The 22627-nt window shown below is 51.5% G+C and overlaps 13 protein-coding genes across 13 annotated transcripts; 7 read left to right on the plus strand and 6 right to left on the minus strand.

Moving 5' to 3' along the window:
* Positions 1-43: 43 nt before the first annotated feature.
* Positions 44-372, minus strand: BCR37DRAFT_396217 (small nuclear ribonucleoprotein-like protein e; the record flags this gene model as incomplete). The annotated part of the gene is made up of 2 exons (XM_040871703.1): positions 44-273; positions 334-372. 2 exons carry the CDS (start codon positions 370-372, stop codon positions 49-51), a joined length of 264 nt encoding a protein of 87 aa, XP_040728285.1. The 3' UTR covers positions 44-48.
* BCR37DRAFT_12181 (40S ribosomal protein S11) lies at positions 183-1153 on the plus strand. Its single transcript, XM_040865997.1, has 4 exons — positions 183-199; positions 238-270; positions 330-993; positions 1041-1153. Exons 3-4 carry the CDS (start codon positions 572-574, stop codon positions 1090-1092), a joined length of 474 nt encoding a protein of 157 aa, XP_040728286.1. The 5' UTR covers positions 183-199; positions 238-270; positions 330-571; the 3' UTR covers positions 1093-1153.
* Positions 969-2849, minus strand: BCR37DRAFT_9821 (Quinolinate phosphoribosyl transferase). Its single transcript, XM_040872558.1, has 3 exons — positions 2454-2849; positions 2114-2413; positions 969-2074 (listed from the first exon to the last, which is right to left on the minus strand). The coding sequence occupies exons 1-3, from the start codon at positions 2521-2523 to the stop codon at positions 1215-1217; spliced, it is 1230 nt and encodes a 409-aa protein (XP_040728287.1). The 5' UTR covers positions 2524-2849; the 3' UTR covers positions 969-1214.
* Positions 2704-3272, plus strand: BCR37DRAFT_390312 (uncharacterized protein; the record flags this gene model as incomplete). Its single annotated transcript, XM_040870829.1, has 2 exons — positions 2704-2911; positions 2965-3272. 2 exons carry the CDS (start codon positions 2704-2706, stop codon positions 3270-3272), a joined length of 516 nt encoding a protein of 171 aa, XP_040728288.1.
* A 1458-nt stretch (positions 3273-4730) lies between these two features.
* BCR37DRAFT_342501 (P-loop containing nucleoside triphosphate hydrolase protein) lies at positions 4731-7037 on the plus strand (the record flags this gene model as incomplete). Its single annotated transcript, XM_040867433.1, has 1 exon — positions 4731-7037. One exon carries the CDS (start codon positions 4731-4733, stop codon positions 7035-7037), a length of 2307 nt encoding a protein of 768 aa, XP_040728289.1.
* A 51-nt stretch (positions 7038-7088) lies between these two features.
* On the minus strand, positions 7089-8756 carry BCR37DRAFT_334214 (Sodium/hydrogen exchanger family-domain-containing protein; the record flags this gene model as incomplete). Its single annotated transcript, XM_040867136.1, has 1 exon — positions 7089-8756. A coding segment is annotated over one exon (1668 nt), but the record flags the coding sequence as incomplete, so codon positions are not given.
* A 530-nt stretch (positions 8757-9286) lies between these two features.
* On the plus strand, positions 9287-10159 carry BCR37DRAFT_342280 (ELO family; the record flags this gene model as incomplete). Its single annotated transcript, XM_040867423.1, has 1 exon — positions 9287-10159. The coding sequence occupies one exon, from the start codon at positions 9287-9289 to the stop codon at positions 10157-10159; it is 873 nt and encodes a 290-aa protein (XP_040728291.1).
* A 1535-nt stretch (positions 10160-11694) lies between these two features.
* On the plus strand, positions 11695-13546 carry BCR37DRAFT_375691 (5-aminolevulinate synthase). Its single transcript, XM_040868434.1, has 2 exons — positions 11695-12020; positions 12072-13546. The coding sequence occupies exons 1-2, from the start codon at positions 11762-11764 to the stop codon at positions 13493-13495; spliced, it is 1683 nt and encodes a 560-aa protein (XP_040728292.1). The 5' UTR covers positions 11695-11761; the 3' UTR covers positions 13496-13546.
* A 47-nt stretch (positions 13547-13593) lies between these two features.
* BCR37DRAFT_390317 (uncharacterized protein) lies at positions 13594-14670 on the plus strand (the record flags this gene model as incomplete). The annotated part of the gene is made up of 1 exon (XM_040870830.1): positions 13594-14670. One exon carries the CDS (start codon positions 13594-13596, stop codon positions 14668-14670), a length of 1077 nt encoding a protein of 358 aa, XP_040728293.1.
* Positions 14671-14761: 91 nt separating this feature from the next.
* On the minus strand, positions 14762-16664 carry BCR37DRAFT_390318 (NUC091 domain-containing protein; the record flags this gene model as incomplete). The annotated part of the gene is made up of 3 exons (XM_040870831.1): positions 14762-14771; positions 14822-15585; positions 15882-16664. 3 exons carry the CDS (start codon positions 16662-16664, stop codon positions 14762-14764), a joined length of 1557 nt encoding a protein of 518 aa, XP_040728294.1.
* A 29-nt stretch (positions 16665-16693) lies between these two features.
* BCR37DRAFT_11744 (Alpha/Beta hydrolase protein) lies at positions 16694-18080 on the minus strand. Its single transcript, XM_040865969.1, has 3 exons — positions 17232-18080; positions 17135-17192; positions 16694-17095 (listed from the first exon to the last, which is right to left on the minus strand). Exons 1-3 carry the CDS (start codon positions 17972-17974, stop codon positions 16856-16858), a joined length of 1041 nt encoding a protein of 346 aa, XP_040728295.1. The 5' UTR covers positions 17975-18080; the 3' UTR covers positions 16694-16855.
* Positions 18081-18092: 12 nt separating this feature from the next.
* BCR37DRAFT_375697 (uncharacterized protein) lies at positions 18093-19812 on the plus strand. Its single transcript, XM_040868435.1, has one exon. The coding sequence runs from the start codon at positions 18221-18223 to the stop codon at positions 19319-19321; it is 1101 nt and encodes a 366-aa protein (XP_040728296.1). The 5' UTR covers positions 18093-18220; the 3' UTR covers positions 19322-19812.
* Positions 19374-22463, minus strand: BCR37DRAFT_342860 (putative ABC transporter; the record flags this gene model as incomplete). Its single annotated transcript, XM_040867461.1, has 4 exons — positions 19374-19645; positions 19684-20139; positions 20176-22337; positions 22378-22463. The coding sequence occupies 4 exons, from the start codon at positions 22461-22463 to the stop codon at positions 19374-19376; spliced, it is 2976 nt and encodes a 991-aa protein (XP_040728297.1).
* Between the last annotated feature and the right edge of the window lie 164 nt (positions 22464-22627).

The following is a 22627-nucleotide window of genomic DNA, read 5'->3' on the forward strand; positions in this document are numbered from 1 at the left end:
CAACGCGGAGAGTATGTCGAATCCCTTCGTCCGAGATATCGTGGCTGCTCAAGATCGGACGGAAATCAGGCTGATGTTGTCGCCCTTGAGAAGAATCCTCCCAAGGTTGCGCCGTTCGCCTTCTTCGTTTTGTTTCACACTGACTGCATCTTCCACGACGATGTTCATGAACTCGTCAAACCCGCGGATCTTGCCTTCGATGCGCGAGTCAGTCTGCTCGTACAGCCATATGCATACGGGCAAGCCCTTCTGGAGGAAGCCAAAGATGGCATTCTAGTCGCGTGTTAGCTGGACTGTCTGGACGTGCAAGGGAGGGAAGATGGGGCGACATACAATAGGTGGCACCATGACCTTCTGGCTGCGGCCTGACATGGCTGCTGCTGTCTGATGCTCTCTACAAGGGCCGTCTATTGCACTCTCTTCCTGGATGCTGCTGCGGTCGCTTCTTCCCACGCCTTCCTGTGACTGCTGCTGTGCCCAAACAAATTTCTCTTCCTCAGCAACCAGCAACCAGCAAGCACCCCCAGCAGAGTAGCAGAGCACTCAAGGCAAGCAACATCTCATAGCAATCATGTCTGGAGAACTCGTCGTGCAGTCGCAATCTGCTTTCCAGAAGCAACCGCACATCTTCCTCAACGCAAAGGGCGTCAAGAAGCAGGGCGCAAAGCCAAAGCGATGGTACAAGGAGGTCGGTCTTGGCTTTAAGACACCTAGGGAAGCCATCAGCGGAGACTACATCGACAAGAAGTGCCCTTTCGTCGGTGACATCTCTATCCGCGGCCGCATTCTCACCGGAACCGTCGTTTCTACAAAGATGGCACGTACCATCGTCGTCCGTCGCGAATACCTCCAGTACGTCTCAAAGTACCGCAGGTACGAGAAACGTCACAAGAACTTCTCGGCACACGCATCTCCTGCGTTCCGTATCAACGACGGCGACATCGTAACTGTCGGCCAATGCCGTCCGCTGTCCAAGACTGTCCGATTCAACGTGTAAGCATTGTCCCATTCATTCAATGAGCAAGATGACTGACTTCCAGCCTCCGGGTCGACCGTCACAGCGAGGGTGCCAAAGCGTTTGCACGATTTTAAGCAATGTCTTCCTTTGCAAAATTGTTCCTCCTAGCATCCGCCATACTCAATCATTTGGGCACATGATAAAAACTTGCCTTCGCCTATGGAATTGCTTGACGCGACTATGATCCTCAAGAACTTCACCCTGCTTCGTGGCCCAGGAGTCTGTTGACTTGCGCTACTATAGCTGGGTCTCCCGTGTGCTTGTGAACGTCATCCGAGATCTTGACCGCAGGCTTCCCCGCAGCTGAATTTAGCTTGATGACAATGTTCATAGCCGGGCTCTTGGTGCCTTTGCTCTGTGTCACATAGTCATTGGTCAGGAAAGTCCCAATACCAAAGCTGCATGGGATTCCGAGTCCTTTGCAAACATCCTGCAGGCCGATGCACCGTTTAACGTTGAGACTGTCTGAAAACACAATGGCTTTTCCCGCCGGATCGATGTCGAGCTTCTTGTAGTGTTCAACGATGCGCTTCGCAAAGTCTTCTGGACTTCCACTGTCTTGGCGAACACCAGCAAAGGACGTTGCCAAGTCTTTTTCAAAATCCCTTAGGAATGCATCTGTTGAGAACGTATCTGTCAGGGCAATGCCTAGCTCATCGCCATAGACTTCGCGCCACTTGAGCAGCGCTAGCCGGTTGGCGTGCAAGTAATCGCCAGAGATGGCAGCTGTGCCCATGAACCACTCGTGCGCGACTGTGCCAATCGCCTTCAGATTGTACCTGGCAGCAAAGTGAATGTTGGATGTGCCGACCAACTGACCCAATACATCCTCTGATTTGCCTTGTGCAGCTGCTAAGAGACCTTGTAGGACAAGGTCCTGCGTCTTGTAGTCGCGTCTTCGTCGAGTGCCGAACTCAGAAAAGAGGCAGCCAGCTTCGAGAAGCGCTTTACCTTTTGCTGAAGCCTTCTCAACTTGGCCATCGTACGTCCAGTCTGTATCGACGAATTTAAAGTACGCTTCTGACACGAGCGACAAGAGCGGAATCTCATACAAGACTCGGGTCAGCATTCGAAGCGAAAAGCAGGGGTACATACTTGTTTCTTTCCAAAGGCCTTCAATGGAAATTTGGAGCTGACCATCTTGATCAATACATAGGTGAACTTGCTCTTGAGGTCTCAAACGGAACTGCCGCAGGAACTCCAGGTACTTGTCAGGCAGATAGGCACAATGCGAACGCAAGTATGCAATCTCGTCGTCTGCGATGCTCAGATCGCCCAACCGGGCAACCTGCGTTTCCAGCCAACTGAAGGCAGGCGCATTGAGCTTCATTTCCGGGCTACGATTGAAGAATTTGTAGGAAACCTCGACGTCAGGATAATGGTGGAAGATGGCAGCTAGGATTAGCCAGAGGGCGACATCGTGCATATCACAGACCTTGCATAGTGATCTTGTAGAAATCCGTGTCAAGCAGGGAGGCCACACCCTCGGGATTCATTTGCGCCATGGTCGGCAGGTTTGATGGGAGAGAGCAAGTGCAATATAGAGTCGGTTGAGAGACAGCTCAAGATCACTGTTGTGATTGTGCCGAGATAAAAAAGATGGAGCCGGATGAACGCAATCGAGTTTGATAACGAGACACGACTCGAGCCCAAGCTGATTACGCCTGCACGGGAGATCAGCCGCTATGCCGATTCGTAAATACCTCCGAATCTCTCAGGGCGCTGCCCTGGAGCTCAGAATCTATGTCGCCGGCGAAAAGAAGAACTGGTTCGATGAACAAGTCCTGTCAGAATTGGTGCAGCTCATCAAGCCGCTTGTCCTGCCGAAACTGAGAGAAGAGAGAGACGCTGCAAAGAAGAAGAAAGGACCGACAAAGGACACTGTCGAAGGAAGTAAGACCGCTGATTCTCGCTACGAACTGATCTGACAAAAGCAAACTTCTCAGCGAGCCTATGGTTTGTCGACACAGACACGCGTCATGTGGTGATGAAGACTGATAAGCAACTCGTTTTTAATGCGTCAGACGAGAGGGATCAAAGCACAACAGCGCCTGAACAAGGTGCCAGCTCGCCACTCTTTATCCCATCTCCAGAAGCAGAAGATGAACGCAAAAAGGCCAAGCCGACACTTGTGGCCAAATACAGAGGCTTCAGTATATGGGGAAAGAAGCTCATGATTTCTGTCTCTGCAAAGGAAGTTTCAGAAGGGGCTGCGACCCAGGCTCCCTCACAGCAGCAGCTCATGGACAATTAGGGCAGTTCAGAGTTTCAAATTTGTTCGACGCGGTGAACAAAAAACAAATGCGAATAGAGTTGATCGCTGTGAAAAGGCCGAATTTAATTTGTCTACTCAGTCTACCTCCCACAGGTAGACTCAGTAGACAAATTAAATTCGCGACTCGACATTCGCGACAACACACCACCTCTTCGACCCGCGTTCCCGCAACATCTGCCCAGACTTGCAATGCCAGGCCCAGCGACGAGCTCCAATGAGGTTCCAATGACTCCACGTGCTTTGGAGCGTATCACAAGAGGAGAGACACCCTCGCGATACCGATATGGAGCTCCGACTTCGCCAACAAGCTCACTAGTCTGGGCCCGCGCGGCGCTCAATGGCCTGGCGCTCAGCATCTCTTCATCTGCTGTAGGCCATGTCACTTTTGTCCTTCTGAGTGCCGCAACTACGCGCCTGCTACAGCCAAAGATACGCCCTTCTGAGCAGCCCTTGACACTTCCCACATGAACAAAAGAGCTTCCGTTGCCGAAGCTTCTCAGCCGCCATAAGGTAGGCAGAGATTGATAAGCTGCTGTTGCTTGTGGCGGTCCGCGTGCATTTGAAATTACTGAGTGGTCTTCACTCGATGCCACCAAGCTACGGTAGTGCTTGCTGCAGCGGAAACATCGTCGCAAGCGATCGTCGTCGTATCTTGGTAGTACACTCAATAGTCGTGCGAAGATTCGGGGACAGATGTCCTGGCCTGTAGACACGTAGTCATATCAACGAATACAAGGATTTTCAGCAGACGGATGTGCGTCTTGTACTCACTATCTACGGCGGCGAGTTCTTCTTATGCAAGATAGGTCACCAGGGCATTGTCCTTGTCAGACATGTTGCCCAACGCATGTTAGTACGTTCAGGTCTCCAGCAGAGCTGCTGCTGCTGATGACTCCAGCCAGGAGATGAGCTTGGAGAAGGAGCTGGATCCTCTCACGCAAAGACTGTGCCGGCATCGATGTGTTCAGTGGTCGTTTTGCGCGCCTGGGTGGATCTTGGGTGATGGCGCGCGTTTAGGACGTTCAGAGTTTCGGCACCCGACACTCGCGAAATTTAATTTGTTCACCGTGAAATTCGAAACTCTGAACTGCCCTATTGGATCTTAGCGACACAGCAACCCACGCCAGATGTCGAGTGAAGGCGCCATGCAATCACACGACGATGCGAGTCGAATCACAGGATGTTTGATGCAGCACAGGTACAAGCTGCCCAAGAGAGCTCGCTCTAAACTTGGAACCGACAAGCCTGGCCCGGACGCGAGTAAGTCGCATCTATCCGCGATTGCGCATTTGTCGCACGCGGTTGACGGACCCAAAAAATTATTGGCGCCTGAACAAACACAAATCGTGGTCCCAGCTGCGCATCGTTGACTTGAGTCTTGCACACGCTAAGGAAGCCGCAGCAGCAGGCTCATTGCATATCGGCTGCCCGGAAGCGATGGCTCTTGGTGTCCTTCTGCCAACGATCCGGCCATCAGCTTCGAAGCTACTACAAACAGTTCGATTATCTCTGTGCCAAACTCGACGTCAGAATGCTACTAGCTCAAATACACCGTCTGCACCTGCGGACACTATCTCAACAGATGCAGTCATCAAGAACATTAGTGCAAAAGACCGAGAAACCTTACAATGGCAGCGGAATATCGGTATCAGCGCTCATATCGACTCCGGCAAGACGACTTTCACAGAACGTGTGCTCTTCTACACAGGCCGCATAAAAGACATCCACGAAGTTCGAGGCAAGGATAATGTCGGAGCAAAGATGGATCATATGGACCTCGAGCGGGAAAAGGGAATTACCATTCAATCAGCCGCGACCTATTGCGACTGGCTCAAGAAAGAAAACGGCGTCGAGCGAGCTTACCACATCAACATTATCGACACACCTGGCCATATCGATTTCACGATAGAAGTTGAGCGTGCACTACGTGTGCTTGACGGCGCAGTCCTCGTTCTATGCGCAGTGTCCGGAGTACAGAGTCAGACAATCACAGTTGATAGGCAGATGCGGCGATACAACGTTCCTCGTGTATCATTCATCAATAAGATGGACAGGATAGGAGCTAATCCGTGGAAGGTTGTTGACCAAATCAACCAGAAGCTGCGAATCCCTGCTGCTGCTCTACAAATTCCGATCGGCGCAGAAGATGAATTCAAGGGCGTCGTTGACTTGCTCCGGATGAAAGCCATCTACAACGAGGGTCCTCGCGGCATTAACCTTCGTGAAGAGGATTGTCCTGCTGAACTTCTTGACTTTGCGAATGAGAAGCGAGCACTGCTGACCGAGACGCTTGCTGATGTCGACGATGAAATCGCTGAAATTTATCTCAACGAGGAGAAACCGACCGAGTCACAGCTATCTGAAGGGATTCGACGTGCGACTATCGATCGCAAGTTTACACCTGTCTTGCTCGGTTCAGCACTGGCCGATACTGGCATCCAGAATGTGCTTGATGCTGTTTGCAATTATCTGCCGACTCCAGCCGAGGTGACCAACGTGGCGCTGGACTTGAATCGTTCAGAATCCCAAGTGCAGTTGCTGCCATACAGTGAGATGCCTTTTGTTGGGCTAGCGTTCAAGCTTGAAGAAGGCAAATACGGTCAGTTGACGTACATTCGTGTCTATCAAGGCACGTTGAAAAAGGGCAGCATGATCACAAACGTCAAGACTGGCAAGAAAATCAAGGTCCCCCGCCTTGTCAGAATGCACTCTGCAGACATGGAGGACGTGGACGCCGTCGGCTCGGGCGAAATTTGTGCCATGTTTGGAATCGATTGTTCTTCTGGTGACACATTTACTGATGGCCAGCTATCGTATTCGCTGACAACGATGTTTGTGCCGGAGCCGGTGATCTCACTCTCTTTGAAACCAAAGGGCAAGGAGACGGCCAACTTCAGCAAGGCCCTCAATCGCTTCCAAAAGGAAGATCCGACATTCCGCGTCCACGTTGATGACGAATCAAAAGAGACCATCATCTCAGGTATGGGAGAGCTTCACTTGGAGATCTACGTTGAGCGCATGCGTAGAGAGTATCACGTCGACTGTACAACTGGCCAACCGCGTGTTGCGTTCCGCGAGACTATTTCTGAGCGTGCTGATTTCAGCTATGTCCACAAGAAGCAATCCGGTGGTGCTGGTCAGTACGCGAAAGTTGAAGGTTTCATCGAGCCCATGGAGGCGACTGATGGTCCTAATGGAGGAAAAATTGATGTTGAGTTCGAGAACCGCGTCACGGGTGGCAACATTCCCAACGGCTTCATCACTGCTTGCCAAAAGGGTTTCATGGACGGAATTGAGAAAGGCTTCTTGCTTGGCCATCGCATCAACGGGTGCAGACTCGTCCTTGAAGATGGTGCAGCACACGCTGTAGACTCTTCGGAGCTGGCGTTCAGACTCGCCACTGTCAATGCTTTCAAGGAAGCCTTCAGCAAGTCACGGCCACAAATTCTCGAACCAATTATGGACGTGAATGTGACGGCGCCAAATGAATTCCAGGGCGCTGTTGTTGGTGGGTTGAACAAGCGTAAAGCCACCATCATCGACACTGAGATAGGTGCCGACGAATTCACAATCAAGGCCGAAGTGTCGCTTAATTCAATGTTCGGGTATTCCACATCCATTCGGCAAGAGACACAGGGCAAAGGTGAATTTAGTATGGAATACTTGAAGCACTCAGCTGTGCCCACCTACGTGCAACAGGAGCTCATTGCGGAACATTTGAAGAAGCTCAAGATCAAGGCCTAGATGCGTTGTAGATTTGCTAGCATGAATCTCCCCTCTTGTGCATTACCGCTTCCTGTCTAGCAGGACCGGCTTCAATACGCGGTCGTCAAATTCAAGAAACCACTGCGCACGATCGTCTGGCATGCTGTGCATCATCGCGTCTTTGAATTGTGTAAGCATGCCAGACGGGGGCGATCCCGCAACAGGTGGCAAATCGGAGCCTGTACTGCTCGCGCTGTCGATACGCTGCAGCGGCATGGTCGCACGATTGAGGGCAGCCCTATCTTCGCGCAGTCCACGTTGATCAGTTGCTGGTGCTGGTAGACTCGACGGAGCTGCAAGACGACCGCCTTCTTCCACATCAAATTCGTCATCTGATACTTCTTCATTCTGTGGAACTTGCGTACGGATGCCGAGAATTTGGAGCATTTGACCAATCGTTCCTCCGAAGACGATCACGGTGAGAACAACAACGACCAAGATTGTCGCTCGTAGCGTTGCAGCGTGCTTGCCTTCTAGGCCTGCCGCTAATGCTACGCCGACAGCTCCTCGGAGACCTGCCCAGAAGAGCATAACTTGATAGGCATTAGACAATTCTCCTTCGGCAGAGGGAATACGGCCCATGGCTCGTCTGCGCAAGATGGCATTGATAAGGGAGGAAAGTGGGAAGACGGCAGCATACCGTGCACAACATACTGCAACGGTTGTGATCAAAATCAGCATTGGCTTGTAGACGAGGTCAATCTCTGTGAAGAGTGACATCCCAAGGTAGATGAAGATAAAGTTCTCTGCAAGCTGAGCGAGAAGCTGGAAGAGATACTTGGTTGAAAGCTGCGTGCGCCGAGACATGTTGAAGTAGGCGTAGTGTTTGAGTGTGATGCCACAAAAAAGGAGTGACACGATGCCTGACATATGACAGCCATTGGAGAAGAAATAGGAGCTGTAGGCAAGAAGCAGAATGAGGCAGCCTTCGATCTGTGGAAATCTGCGGAGATGTGTGTGCTTTAGAAGCAACGCGGTCCCAAGTCCCACGACGATGCCGATGACGAGCGAAACGAAGAAGGAGACAAGAAACATGCCAAAACCACGGAAGACCGTCGTGATGTGAATTGCTTGCCCTCGCAACTTTGACAGTGTCTCAAACATGACAATGGAGATGGCGTCATTCAGAAGAGATTCGCCAAACACAATGGTGTATAGCTTCGGGTCAACTTTGTAGCTGGTGAAGATACTGAGCACTGTCACCGGATCTGTCGCGCTTAAAGTCGCACCTACAGCGAGAGCATCGACAAATGTGATTTCCACAGATTCGAGACCGATTGCTGTCCAAAGATAGACGAGGATGCCGATTACAACGGCTGAGATGAATGTGCCAGCGAATGCAAAGGTCAGGATAGTGCCAAAGTTTCTGAAGAAGTTTGCCTGGTGCAGCTCATACCCAGAATTGAGAATAATTGGCGGAAGGAGCACGTTGAAGAAGTAAGTGTACTTGAATGACACGAGCTTCTGGATACTTTGCCCGGGAGTCAGCCGCACGGCAAGGCCCACAATCATGCCGCCAAAGATGGAGATGACAGTCTCATGCACTGCTCGAATCTTGCGAGCCTGAAGGAAGTACGACGTGCAGAGGGCCCCAATGAGGAGCAGAATGATGATAAGGAGCGCCCAAGATTGGTACATCTCTTCAATGGCCGGATCAAGCGGCGCGGCATCTGGGTCCTCGGCCTCCGAGTCGCGCTTGACGTAGGAGCTGAGGGCGGACGACAGCACATCCATGCCTTATGTATGGCCTCTGTGTGGGCATGCAGCAGACGCGCTTGGATGGCGACGGTTAGGTCGACTAGCACTTGGCATATATGCGTGTGTTCTACGGGTCGACAACGTCAGGCAATAAAATTCGCAGTCACAAAGAGACTTGGAGGGTAGTTATGAGCTGTCAGCTGTAGCGAAGAGTCCAGGCAAGAGCTGCTTCTGGCAAACCGTTTCCCTGCTCGGCATTGCTCTTCCGCCGGCCTCTACTGATGGCTGCTTCGGCGCTCGAGCTTATTCCCGGCGCGCATGTCAGCAGCAGAAAATCCCAACACTTCAGCGGATGTCAGCGCAGTCAAGTCTGGCCAAGACTCAACACCCACGGCTACTAAAGTCGAGCTACTTTTTCCTGCATCTCTTAAGAAGAGCCCAGCCGGGAGGTCCTGGATTCCTGTGATCCTCCTATACCAACACCAGGCATCTACGACACCTAGCAAGCGATCTATCCGCCCGAGGAGACAATGGGCTTTTCGTTCGATCAATATTTCACCTCAGGGGGCGCCGTCAATTGGCAAGCGGTGAAGGACCTCACATACGAGTGGAAGTTTGTCCTCACTTGCGCGGCCCTCTACGTTGCTGTGGTCAAGCTCTTCAACCAGTCACGACCACGTCCAGCGGCAAGGTTCACTAAGACGGCGGCTTTTCGATACTTTTGCTTCGTCCACAACTTGGCTCTTTCACTCTACAGCGGCTGGACGTTCCTCAGCGCCGTGCCCATCATTCACCGGCAATTTTGGCGTTCTGACTTGCAGCCCATCCAGCGCATTTGCTCTGCTGATCAGGCCGTCTTTCACGCAGGTCTTGGCAGGTTGACATACATCTTCTACCTGTCCAAATTCTACGAAGTGCTCGACACGGCCATCATCCTCGCGAAGGGCAAACGATCCCCCTTGTTGCAGACGTACCACCATGCTGGCGCCATGATTACCATGTTTGCCGGAGGCAAGTACAGTGCGACACCTATCTGGCTTTTTGTTGTCTTCAACAGCTGGGTACACTTTTGGATGTACTTGTACTACGCCAGTGCCACATTGAAGCTGCCCTTCCCACGGCTACTCAAGCAGTCATTGACGACCATGCAAATCACTCAATTCCTTGTTGGTGGCAGCTCAGCCGCGGCCTTCTTTTTCCTCAAGCCGGAGGATGCCTCAGAATGTCTTCCCAACTTTGGCGCACGCCTTGCGACTGGTCTCTGTTTGGCCTACCTGACGCCGCTCACATGGTTGTTTGTCCAGTTCTTCATCAATGAGTACAAGCGGCCCAAGACGGACGCCAAGCGTGCAGTCAAATCTGCTGAACAGGCTGTCAATTCATCGCTCAAAGCGCGTAAATGATTGGCGATCCTTCGCAAGTCATACAGGCTCTCAAAAAGTCGTCAAAGGTCGCATACGGCCATCTCTCTCCCTTCATAGCGTGCATGGATATACGGTCATATACCCTATACTGACAATAGTTTGTAGAAGCCACATTCTAATCTACCTATCGGCACTGAATTGATCGCTTCGCTGTGAGTCAGTGTGAGGCCATGGCACAGTATATATTGACATGCAAGACCCTACGGGCAGGTGCCAGCTCGCACAGACTCGCATCGGATGTCGGTTTCCAGGAGCTCAGTTTGGGCAGGTCTCCATTCGAACTGACTCGTCTGCATGCGCACCATGCAGTGTAGTACAGTTGACCGCTGCTTGCGCGGGACTAGTGGCTTAAGCATCTAGTCTGTCTCTACAGTGACTGCATTTGTTAGATACCAAATTGCGGTCCTCATATCCTCAAGCTAGCACTGCCCACGCGACCAGTTCAAATACTGCATCCTGGACCGGGACCTGTCACCTGTGAAGACATATGTCGCATGACGCAGCGAGAGTAAAGAAAAGGCAGAAAGTCAATTGGCACTGGGATGACAACTTGACAAGGCTCACAGGACAGGTCACAGGAGTCGTCTAGCTAGATTTTAGCTGCGGCCTGCGACAGTCCAGGCTTAACTTCCGTTTAAGCTTAAGGTTGTCGACGCGTACCGCGGCATAGGCAACGTGAGTCATGACTCTTGACAGCTTGTCATTGCAGCGGGATTGAGAGTTGACTGCGCAGGGTCATTGCCGACTCATTGGTCAATAGTCCTGGACTATCATGGTTTGCGGGAATGCGCCATCATGGCATTTGAAGCGCCGTACTGCGATTTGCCAGGTGCAACTCGGAAGTTGGAAGCTTCCCCACTAAATCCCCAGACTTTTCTTCTTGGTAGAGCAGATTAAGGTTGATCGCAGTGAGCATTGAGCAAGCAAAGACTGCCAATGAGTTCAAGCAGAGTCTGGTGATGGTGATCGACTGTGGCAATTTGGCAGCCGTCAACCGTGAAAGCTGGGGTAAACGGCAATTTGGAAGGGGCAAACCCGCGGCAGCTCAAGCTGCAGACCAATCACTCGCCGCGAATTGTCATCGACATGTTCCGCAACGTGGTCCAGAAATCGACCGAACTGCACCGAAGTGACGTCTGAGTCGGTCTGACTCAGATCTTGCTGGCAAGTTGCCGCTGTAATTGAGTCAGCGACGCTTAGAATGAAAATGAGGATTGAGGATTGAGTAGGAAGTAGTGATTGGTAGGCCGGGTTACACAGACCAAGGTAGAAGACCTTTGAGAAGGCCTGATGTTTGATCGAGCTATAGAGTACCAGCTGTTGCAAACGCAGTAAACAGAGTCAAGGATGGCTTTTGGCTCTTAAGCTTTGCACCTGCACGCGAGGATCCTGTTTTTCCTGCTGTCCTTTTTTATTTTTTTGTGCTGGGCCGAGAGCTGGTTGTGGTTGGTTGTGGTTGGTTTGGCTGGGTTTGGGTGGTTGGCGGAAGGGAAAGATACAAGAAGCAGCGAGACCGCACCCAGCAGCACACTCACCTACCTCCCAACACTCCCTCCCCATCCTCCCTTCCATCAATCAACAATGGAGGCCATGCTATCCCAGGCCAAGCAGCTCTGCCCCTTCATCAAGAGGTCCTCGACAGCCACCCTTCGCCAGCTCAGCACCGGTCGCCGCAATGGACAGTCTTTGCTGACCAGGGCCGGCTACAACTGCCCCATCATGCGAAAGGCCCTTGTCAAGCAGCAGCGACACTACGTGGCGCCTACTAAGCCCGTGCACGCCCGCGTACCCACCCTCGACCAGGTCCATTTGCGTGCAGGCGTCGTGGACACCAGCAAAGGTATGGCTGCTTCGATTATATCAGCAAGTATAGTCGCTAACAATTTCCTAGGCTCCGAACTCTGCCCCCATGCCCAAGCCGCCATGGCAGCAAGCCGTGGTGAGCACAAGACAGAGCTGTCGCCAGCTTTTCCTTACGAGGGCTTCTACGGCGACATTCTCCAGAAGAAAAAAGACGACAAGTCTTACCGCATCTTCAACAATGTCAACCGACTTGCAAAGGAGTTTCCATTGGCACACCCGCGGGACCCGACCAAGCGCATCAACGTGTGGTGCTCGAACGATTATCTCGGAATGGGCAAGCACAAGGAAGTGGTCAAATCGATGCACGACTCGATTGACACATACGGCGCCGGTGCCGGCGGTACCCGTAACATCGCTGGCCACAACATGTCCGCCGAGCGGCTCGAACGTTCGTTGGCTCAACTGCACCACAAGGAAGCAGCCCTTGTCTTTTCTTCTTGTTTTGTGGCCAACGACGCTTGCTTGTCGACGCTCGGTTCCAAGTTGCCAAACTGTGTCATTTTCTCCGACGAGTCGAACCATGCCTCGATGATCCAGGGCATCCGAAACTCGAGAGCTGAAAAGATCCTATTCAAGCACAACGATATCCAAGACCTCGAGCGTAAGTTGCAGTCAGTCGACCCGTCTCGCCCCAAAATCATTGCATTCGAATCTGTCTACTCCATGCACGGAGATGTTGGGCCCATTTCTCAGATTTGCGACTTGGCGGAGAAGTACGGCGCGATCACCTTCTTGGACGAGGTCCACGCTGTCGGCATGTACGGCAAGCACGGTGGCGGCGTGGCAGAAGAGACTGCCGGCCTCATGGAACGCGTTGATATCATCACAGGTACCCTTGCAAAAGCTTACGGCTGTGTTGGAGGCTACATCGCGGCTTCTGCTAAATGCGTTGACACCGTCCGCTCGCTGGCCCCTGGCTTCATCTTCACCACTTCTCTTCCACCCCACCTCATGACTGGTGCATTGACAGCTGTCGAGCATCTCAAGCAATCTCAGTACGAGCGTGCCGCACAGCGTCTCGCTGTCTCACGCACGAAAGCTGCATTGACCTCGATTGGCATTCCCATCTTGGCCAATAACACCCACATTCTTCCCGTCATGGTCGGTTCTGCTGAAAAGGCAAAGCTGGCTAGTGACGAGCTTTTCACCAAACACAACATCTACGTTCAGTCCATCAACTACCCAACCGTCCCCGTTGGCACTGAGCGTCTCCGCATCACGCCCGGCCCTGCTCACTCACCCATCATGATTGAGCAGCTCAAGGAGGCCATCGACTCCATCTGGACTGAGCACAACTTGCCTCGTATTGATGCTTGGTCTGCTCGTGGTGTCAACGTTGGTCTGGGAGTTAAGATGGACTCCGTGACAAACGAGCGTGGCTTTGTAGGCGCTATGCATCAGGCACCCGTGATTGATGTGGCTCACCAGCCGCTCATCTCTGCCTCTGCTTGATTATAGTTGACAGATAGTTTGTAAGGTTTTGTGGATGGAAAATGCTCCAGCTGATAGCTCTCCTGAACTGTGGACAACACTTTGAACGACAACATACAATGTCGCTAATCCTTTATATTGAGCCAGCTGCCTTTGAAGTGCCCTGCCTCTCTGCTGAATCTCTGGCTGCTCTTGCATACTTGCAGAACGTCGCACCTGCTTCCTTTCTAGTGCATTGCACGGCCAATGCCGCAGCACTCATCACAGGCAAGTTGCCAACACTGAACGATAAAGGCTCAGGTACATGGACATCTGGATTTGCTGCGATCGTCGCATATTTGAAAAAGCTTGGCCTCGATGCTGATGAGCCTTTGAATGCACTCGAGCGCGCAGAAAGCATCGCTTTGCAGGTACTGGTTGAGCAAAGCGCGAGCGATTTGTTGAGCAAGGTATGGTTCGGCGATGATCTCAACTACGCAGCCGTCAGGAGTATCTTGGGTAAAGCACTGCCAGTGCCCTTTAACTACACCTTGCCAGCTGAGCTGCGTAAACGTGCAGTTGGAATCACAAGCACAGTCGAGGGTAATCTCCCGCCGATTGCAATGGGCGTCACGCCGTCGGTCCGGTCTGCAGCCACGGCGCTTTCTGCCAGTAGCCAAAAGACTCGCAAGGCTCAAGGTCTCTATGCTCTGATTGAAAAGCAGTTGGGTGACAAGGCCTATCTCTTTGGCAAACAAGCCACTTCTTGCGATGCACTGGTCTGTGGACATCTCAGCCTCCACTCATACGACCAGATCCCCAACCCAATCCTGGCTGAGGAACTACAAAGATCCTTTCCAAAATTACACAGCTATGTTGCGGCATTCAAAGACAATCTTCGCCCAGTAGATCTTGCTCCGCCAGAGCCTGTCGGTATCATGAACATCTTCAATGCATTGTGGCGCGAAATGGCTGGCCCGCGTCGCTCCAAGCCTAAGACCGAAGAGCCAAGCATGGAGGAAGGGCTTAAACGTATTAAGGACAGGAAGGAGAAGCTGTACTTCGCATGTGCTAGTGTGCTTGGCCTGATTGGCTTCATCATCTTCAACGGCATCATCTCATTCGATATTGAAGGGGAAGAAGACTACGAAGACGCTGGTAGTTTCAACGAACAAGAGGAAGTCGAGGAGGAATTATCTGACGATGAACTAGAATAGAAGACCTCACTTGGTCCGCCGCTTCTTTGCTGGATTGCCTCTCTGAGTTTTCGCGGGAGGAGGTGCCGCAGGTTCTTCCTTCTCTTCCGCCTCAGATGATTCTGATGCCAATGCAGCGTCGATGAGCTCTGCCTCTTCCTCATCGTCAAACTTGGCAAATCCGTCATCTTGTACATTTTCGGCGATGGCAGCTGCTGCATCATCCTCTGCCGCCTGCTCCACGTCTTCGGGCCGCTCGCGCTTCATACGCAACTCGCCCAAACGTCCACGTAGCCGCGCCTCTCCGCTCGTCTCTCCCTTGTGATTGTCGCCGCGCAATGGACAGAACCATGGGATCTTGCCTCTCATAAAGTCGTTCAGCACCATCTTCGCAACGGCTGTCTCATCCACTTCGCCTCCTTTGAGCAATTTGCCGCCCTTCCGAGCCAAGAGTTCCAAGAAGCGGTTAGGATCATTCTCCCATCCACGAATATCGTATGTGCGTTCTAGGTGATGCGGCTTGCATCGATCGAGCACCGCTTGAATGTGTTGCTCTGGGTTGGTCACACGTTCAACGCGAACTACACCCCGAAGCAGGATATCGGTTTCTGTATCCTCGGGATTTGGTGGACACACACCAGGACAGTCAATCAGATAGATTTTGCGTGTCAATCGCACATATTGCCAGATTTTGGTCTCACCGGGGATCGGCGCAACCTTGACTGCGTCCTTACTGTTGACCAGGGTATTGATGATACTCGACTTGCCCGTATTTGGATAACCAATAAGGCCGACAGATATTTGCTTCTTGTCCTTGTGTAGGATAGAAAATTGTCGCAAGAGCTGAATCAAGCTGCCTTTGCCAAATGAATTCGTTACGGATGCATGGAACGCCAGCGTCGGGTAATCCTTGGAAAGCTCTTTGACCCACTCGGCCTAGTACGTTAGCTCAGTCTCATGACACAGATGCTGAGGTATGATGGTTGTGAGGCTCTACACTAAGAAGGCTGCGGTGACTGTCCCATTAGGGACACCCGCAGCATTCAACTCAAGAGAGCCTCTCTTCGACCTGGCGAACGGGGCTCAAGACGAGTCGCTCTAAGCGGAAGAAGATCAATTTCCCAGGATTGTAACAGGCAATGCTCGACAGGAGGTTGGGCAGAAGCCCCGAGCGTGTCTTGACTTAATCTTGGGACAACCATCTTTGTCAGCGAAGGGGAGGAATAACTTACCGCAGCCCATGTTGGTACAAGATCGGTCTTGTTAAGAACGTAGATAAGATGCTTGTGTGGTGCATCGTTCTTGAGATATTGTTCGACACTTTTACACCTTGTTCCAGCAGGGTCTCGAGCGTCCAGAACGTGTATTATGACATCTGAACTGTCAATGACTTTGTAGAGCTCATTCCAGATTCGACGCGATTGACCTTTGAAGAAGACTGCTTCACGGGCTTCTTGAATGTAGTCTGTGGGCTCGGTTTGCAAATGAGCTTCGCTTTCAAGCCGCTCCTTGAACTTTGCGTCCAGCTCTGTTGTAGTCTCTGCAAGTTCGCTCATATTGCCCACGTTGATCTTCGGTCTCTTGCGCTGCGCTTTTGGCCCGAAAGTGCTGCTATAAGACTCATTCTCAACAACTTGCATTCGCGGAATCTTGTCGGACGTCTTAAGCAGTGACATAGGGAGCTTATTGCGCTGAAGCAGGACAGAATATGGATCGTTGACCTTTGCACCGAGATTCTCGCGGAACTGAGCCAGCGCATTTTGTGCAATGACTCGCGTGTTGCCAAACCACTTGCGGTTTGGCTCGATCCTCGCCTTCGGCTTTTCTCTTGACTGAAAGAGAGCTGCCTGCGTGATGTTTCCCTGTGCGTCACGCGTCGCATGACCTCCTCGCAGGATGTTGACCTGCTTCATTTTTTTCGCATCGCGATAGAAGTTCTCTCCCTTGACACGCTTGATGCCCACCTTGTCCTTCTCAGTCTGCGACCTGTTTGCTTCCTTCTTGCCCTGTCCCATACTTGCTCTTCCACTGGCTATGAGGTAGCTGAGATGAACTGCAAGCTGTTGTCCACTCCAGTTCTCTTGCAACATTTTTTGAATCTTTGTCCCACGCTGATTTAGCGTGTATCCATCTGAACAAGTGCTAGCCTCGAATCTACCTGTCCAAGGCCATTGAATGTGCCTGGATTCTCCGGCCCCTGTCTATCTCATTCAGCACCATTCATCTGCTGAATATCCTCCAGCAATTTGTCGTCCCATTGAACTTGATTGTGTCCGCCCCAGTAGACTGATCTGTAAAGGAAGCGATTGCCAAATCGTCTTTCGAAACCTCCATCCTCGGTCTTCTTGGTAGTGGCTGTTGCGGCAATACCATCCACGAGCAGAGAAGCATCAACCGCGCTCTGGAACAACCTTTCGCTGTGCTCCTTGGGAATCTCGTAATCAGTCTGGATGTTAGCGAGCTTCAAATGCTGCATAGGCCGTACAATTGCATGACCGAATGTCAAGGAAATCTTGGTCTTTGCTGCAAGGTCCTGCACACGCCTATCGGTTAGCTTTGCTCCAATTCGGGATCGACTGTACGCAAGAGAGTCCCACGGATGTTTGAGCTTTCCAATGAACCATCTTTGTACCACTGGATATGTCCTGAGGGGCTCGAGGATGGGGATGACACCACCCAGACGATAGGTCTTGATGATTTCATTGCCCGACTCGAACGCAGCAACTGTGACCACCTTGCCAATCTCGAAAGGCTGGACAGATCGGGTGGCAAGCTCATGCGCTACTCCAATTGCCACTGCACTACCTAGACTTTGACCATAGAGAATAATATTCTCCTTCGAGAAGCCCTCCCGGATGGCCCATTCAACAGCGGCGATGCCATCTTCAATGAGACCGCTCTCCGAGGGCGTCCCTTGAGAGAGGCCAAAGCCTCGATAGTCAATAGCAAGGACATGCATATTTGGAAGAGCAGTGAAGATGCGATAGCTTGTTAAGCGATGCGGAAAGGCAATGGTCCCAGCTGTACCGTGCAAGTAGATTATCAGCTGCTGATCCTTATTCATCATATTTGCAGCATTATCAGTCGTGCGAACCAAGGGAGCGATATGCCATGCGTGTATAGATTCTTCAATGAAGAGGCTTCGGGCTCGCTTACCGTCGAAACCATACTTCTCGGGGTATAGAAGATCTCGCGTTGACCAGCGTATGCGATGAAGGTAAAACACGTTTGTCTGGATAGCAGGTTGCAGTAAGCATGCAAGGAAGCCAAGGTAGCAAGCTCCGAGCACTATCAAGAAGTTGCGGCCTTTCTTCCAGGCCGTCATCTCAGCAAGTGTACACTAGTGAGCTCGAGGTAGTAAATAGAAGTGCCGCAAGGATGTGCCCGGGCCGGCGAACATTTGCTGTAGTTCTAGTCCCGATTTCTGACCCTCAAACCTCACAATCACAATCGAACGAGTTGAAAACTAGCTCTGACTCTCATTCCCAAAGTCTTGTCCAGAGAGAGCGGATCACAAAGTGTAGAGACTGTGATCCAGCTTCTCCTGCCCCACTCCCATTGGCCGCCTGAGATGGTCACACTTTCCGAATCGCTGCATACATCACGTCGTTCTATCCTAGCTGGCTCTTTCTTGACCCCAGCACGTAATATACAGCTCAGCTCTGTGAACAAAAAGGGCACGTTTGTGCTCAAGTATGCATGTCACACATTCGCCGACACGAAAATCTGCACAGCGGCGATGCTCCTGCCTCAAGCACAAGGTAAAGCTGTACAAGCACAGGCTGAGGTTAAGCCGCCAACATCGCATTCAAGCGATGCAAAAGACTCCCAAAAGCCAACAAGCCTTACTCAGACTACTGCTCCTCAAATATTAGCGCCTGCTGCGCCTTCAAGGCCTGCTTTCGTCTACGAGCTGGTTCTTTGCTTCAAGGAGAACCCGAAAGCCTATTTCTTGGTTCCGCGCGACGCTATCCTAGAGACCCTGAGTCCAACGGTGCTACGTTTTCACTTCTTGACTCTCAGACAAGCAGACAAGTCCAGTCCTCTACAGCAGCAGTCCATCACGCTGGAGCTTTTGCACGCATCTGCACAAGTCCTTGCATATCTTCGAGGTCACGTTCGCGAACAGAATGAAGTGCGAAGCAAGTTGACGAGTGCTATCCTGCACATACAGAAGATGCCCCTCGTCAAACTCGAGTACGATGATCCTAAGAGACCACCTGCTCGCCAAGTGGCCATTACCATGTTCAAGGACACCTCTGCTGAGCCTAGCACGCAGGTTGGTGTCGACTCCGTGCAAGAGGCAAGGGTACCCGCGGGAAAGAGTCGGACACTCAAAAGACGCAGCCTTGGTACTGCTCGCTCAAAGGCCGGTCTAGCCTCAGAAGCCGCCCCATCTCCTGCACGGAAGAAAAGTAAAAGCCTTGAAGAGTGGCGTTGTGATGTATGTATGACATCCTCAAGAGCAGCACGCCCTGCGTCAAAGAAGAAGGCCCTGGTCTGTGATACTTGTGGTACGAAGCTGCGTGCTCTTCTACCTAGCAATATGCAAGTTGATCAGTCGATTGGAGCCCAAACTCCCAAGGTCAGCTCGGACGTACGAATACTCCAGTCTGAAAATGTGTCAGGTCTTGGTGATACGAATGCACCAGTTGCACCAGCGACGGGCTGATCAATTCATCTTGTTAGGATGCGCACCACCGTACAATCTATGACTCGTTTACCTAGCGTTTCTCGACAAGCAAGAAGTGCATGGCTGCAAAGGAGAGTGTCAAGAATACACCGAAGTACACCGTGAGCCCGAGCAAGTCTGCCGAGAATGCCTGTGCATTGAAGCCAAAGGTGCTCAGGATAGTTGCGCCAGGCACGTCGATGCTCAGGCCAAATTTCTTCTCTGTCAGAGTGAGGTAGGTGACCTCATTCACTAGTAACGCTTCATAGGCATAATGGAAAATAGACAACTTCTGTAAGAAGCGAACGGGCCCAGGGATGGAATCTGGCGTTAGCAGACGGAATGTCGTCTAGATCAATTACCATGATTGAGTAACAGACCAGCAAAGAGCAGACTGAATAGCATAAATAGACTTCCTACCAGGTTTGCAATGCTTGGCTCTTTGACCGTGATACCAATCAGCAGACAAACAGAGGCGGACGCAACGTTGAACAGCACAAGAATGAGCAGAAACCTTGCAAAGACTGCGCCCTCGGGCACAAGCCCGACTGTCGGATAAATGATCAGTCCCATGATGATTGGCGGCAGCACACGCAGTGGAATGATGTCAAACATCACCTTAGCCATGAAGTAAGTAATCGGAGCATAGTAGCCATTTGCGCGCTCTCTCATAAAGATTGTGCGTTCCATGACAAGCAAGTTCAGAGAAGTCAACGTGGAAAACCCAAATAGAGACAGAATGAAGAAGAAGAGTCCCAAACGCCCCTGAAATCCGGAAAGGTCATTCGAGATTCTGAAATACAGATAGCCACACAGCACTAACGTTAGCAAGGTCTAAGATGGAACTCACTTACGCGCCAGAAGGACGGCAATAGCGTAATGTGTTAGCAACAACATCGGATTCCGGTACAGATTCTTGAAAGTGCGTTTCGATAGTAGCACAAACTGAGCAAACCATCCGATGCGGGCATAGCCCCGGCCAAGAGGTGATGCCATTTCCACGGGTCGGTCAGAGGCCTCGTCGATCGACTCTTTGATCCGTTCATCGATAGATGCCGCAACGCCGCTGTCGTTGTAGCGCTTGAAAAGGTCATTTAAGTCGGTACTACCGCCAAAGAGATCACGCTGCTGGGTCGCTCTAGAAATCCTCTGTCTAGGACGCACCTCGCCCCAAGCATTAGACTCATTACCAACGGAGTTGCATCGCTCCAAGCTATGCGGCTCCCCATTATGAACGCTGGTGCCTGGTTCGTTATTGATGGGCGTGCTTGAGTCTTGTGGCGAGACAATTTGAGAGGCACCAGTAGTATTCATGGTCAAATCGATGAGATAGTCGGCAATGTTGTAGCCAGTTGGGCACGCCAGGCCAATACTCTCAAAGTGCGTCTGACACGCAGACAGCTCACCTGAATAGACGACACGACCCCGTGCCAGCAAGATGAGTTGATCGAATAGTGCCACAATATTGGAACGCGGCTGATGTATGGTCATGATAATCGTTCTGTTGTACCCACGAGCTAGATTGGTAAGGCATTCGGCGACATTGAAAGCATTGAAGGAGTCCAATCCTGAAGTTGGCTCGTCCAGGAACAAGATTGATGGGCTCGTGACCAGCTCACAAGCGATACTGACCCTTCGCTTCTCGCCTCCACTGATGCCGCGATTGCCTTCTTGACCGATCAACGAATCCTTGATGTGCAGAATACCTAGCTCTTCCAGAGTTTCATAGACACGCAAACGCTTTGCTTCAGCAGTCATATCACGAGGTAATCTTAGTAGAGCAGAATACAGAACCGTTTCGTAAACGGTCAATGTCGGCATCAACGCATCCTCTTGGTCGACAAATCCGACAACGTCTTTGTATTTGTGATCTTCGACTGACCGACCGTTGACCAGGAACTCTCCGGTAGCTTTCCCTCTTTTGTTCTTGCGCGCGAGGATATCGAGGAATGATGTCTTACCGGCGCCAGAAGCTCCAAGGATCGCGAGCACTTGACCTGGACCGACATTGCCACGAACGTCTTGAAGAATTCCCTTGCCGTTGACCTCATAACACACCTTGCGAAATTGAAGTGTCGCAGGAGTATGATTCGCGAGTAGCTGTGCAGATTCGTCATCAGTCAATCGTATTGCGCCGAGCTTATCGGTTTGTTGTGATCTTCTGGCCGTTAGCCATAGGATCAGTGCCAATAAGCCCAAAAGGATTGCAGCACCTGCGACTGAGCCAGCAATGAGGCCAGCATTGGAGGGCTTGGCGGGACGCTGAAAGCCAGGAATTTCTGTGTAATGGAGGCATTCCGAAGCATTACAGTCTAATTGAATGGATTTGTCGCCGAATACATCACTGATGAGCTCATTCATTGCTGGTTCCTCGAATGTACAGCTCTTCGTTTTCGATGAGCAGCTGAATGAACCAGGGCCCTTGATCTCCTCGGACAAGAAGTCAGAAATGTCAATTGAACCGTCCTCGCCACAAAGCATTCTGTCAGGAATACAGGAGCATTTGATGTCTTTGCACTTGTAGTCCGTTGAATTTGAATCGAATTGGATGTTTTGGGAGAATTCGCAATCGTCCAGAGCACAGTAGAATGACTCGACGCGATCCACCCAGAATTGAAAGTTGCAAGTCCGGTCGTCGGCTTTGCACGAGAAGGTCACTTGTGGTTTCTTGTCCTTGAGCTGATCAACAATCTTGCGATTCGTGACGTCGCACATCTGAAAGTTTTGATGCACCACAAGGCCGCCCTTGTAACATGTACCGTTGAGCTGCTCAGGCATCAAGGGATTGCACGCCTCGTCCGTCTCGCAAACGTTACAATTGAGACCAGACCAACCGTCAGAACAATCACAGTCTTTTCCCTTTCTAACATGCCTATTTTTGCCATCTGCAAGTGATCCGCATGTTGGCTCAATGCAGTCATTGCCACCGAATCCTGGAGGACAATCGCATGCGCCATTGTACTCGTTGCAGGGAGCAAATTGCTTGCATTGAAACGCTGGCAGCAGACAATTGAAGCTCTGATTAGCTTTGTAGAGAAATGAAGCGTAGTACTTACCATGGTGGACATTGATCAGGCCGACCGGCGAAGTACGCGGGAAAGGCATTAGAAGGCGACAGATCGTTTGCCAAGCTGAGCGCCATGTCTGTCGCTGGGCCCTGGTAGGAGCGCACAAAGCCCAAGATACCCACTAGTAGATGCACATCCAGTATGCGCATCAGAAGATGGCTTGCGAGATATTGCGACAAGATGTAGATGTCGAGTGTATGATGCCGTGTCAGAGCTGCATGACGCGTCTGGATTTGTT

The sequence above is a fragment of the Protomyces lactucae-debilis genome (assembly GCF_002105105.1).
Source record: "Protomyces lactucae-debilis strain 12-1054 chromosome Unknown BCR37scaffold_1, whole genome shotgun sequence".
Taxonomy (NCBI): Eukaryota; Fungi; Ascomycota; class Taphrinomycetes; order Taphrinales; family Protomycetaceae; genus Protomyces; species Protomyces lactucae-debilis.

Excerpts from the sequence above, each read along its gene's own strand:
- BCR37DRAFT_375691 (XM_040868434.1), top strand. The coding sequence starts at position 11,762 with ATGGAGGCCATGCTATCCCAGGCCAAGCAGCTCTGCCCCTTCATCAAG. Across the intron at positions 12,021-12,071 it reads CGTCGTGGACACCAGCAAAG|GCTCCGAACTCTGCCCCCAT; the intron begins GTATGGCTGCTT and ends ACAATTTCCTAG.
- BCR37DRAFT_12181 (XM_040865997.1), top strand. The coding sequence starts at position 572 with ATGTCTGGAGAACTCGTCGTGCAGTCGCAATCTGCTTTCCAGAAGCAA. Across the intron at positions 994-1,040 it reads AAGACTGTCCGATTCAACGT|CCTCCGGGTCGACCGTCACA; the intron begins GTAAGCATTGTC and ends ACTGACTTCCAG.
- BCR37DRAFT_11744 (XM_040865969.1), bottom strand. The coding sequence starts at position 17,974 with ATGACGGCCTGGAAGAAAGGCCGCAACTTCTTGATAGTGCTCGGAGCT. Across the intron at positions 17,193-17,231 it reads CATCCGTGGGACTCTCTTGC|GCGTGTGCAGGACCTTGCAG; the intron begins GTACAGTCGATC and ends GCTAACCGATAG. Across the intron at positions 17,096-17,134 it reads TGACATTCGGTCATGCAATT|ACTGATTACGAGATTCCCAA; the intron begins GTACGGCCTATG and ends GCTAACATCCAG.
- BCR37DRAFT_9821 (XM_040872558.1), bottom strand. The coding sequence starts at position 2,523 with ATGGCGCAAATGAATCCCGAGGGTGTGGCCTCCCTGCTTGACACGGAT. Across the intron at positions 2,414-2,453 it reads CTACAAGATCACTATGCAAG|CTGCCATCTTCCACCATTAT; the intron begins GTCTGTGATATG and ends GGCTAATCCTAG. Across the intron at positions 2,075-2,113 it reads AGGCCTTTGGAAAGAAACAA|TCTTGTATGAGATTCCGCTC; the intron begins GTATGTACCCCT and ends TGCTGACCCGAG.
- BCR37DRAFT_375697 (XM_040868435.1), top strand. The coding sequence starts at position 18,221 with ATGGTCACACTTTCCGAATCGCTGCATACATCACGTCGTTCTATCCTA.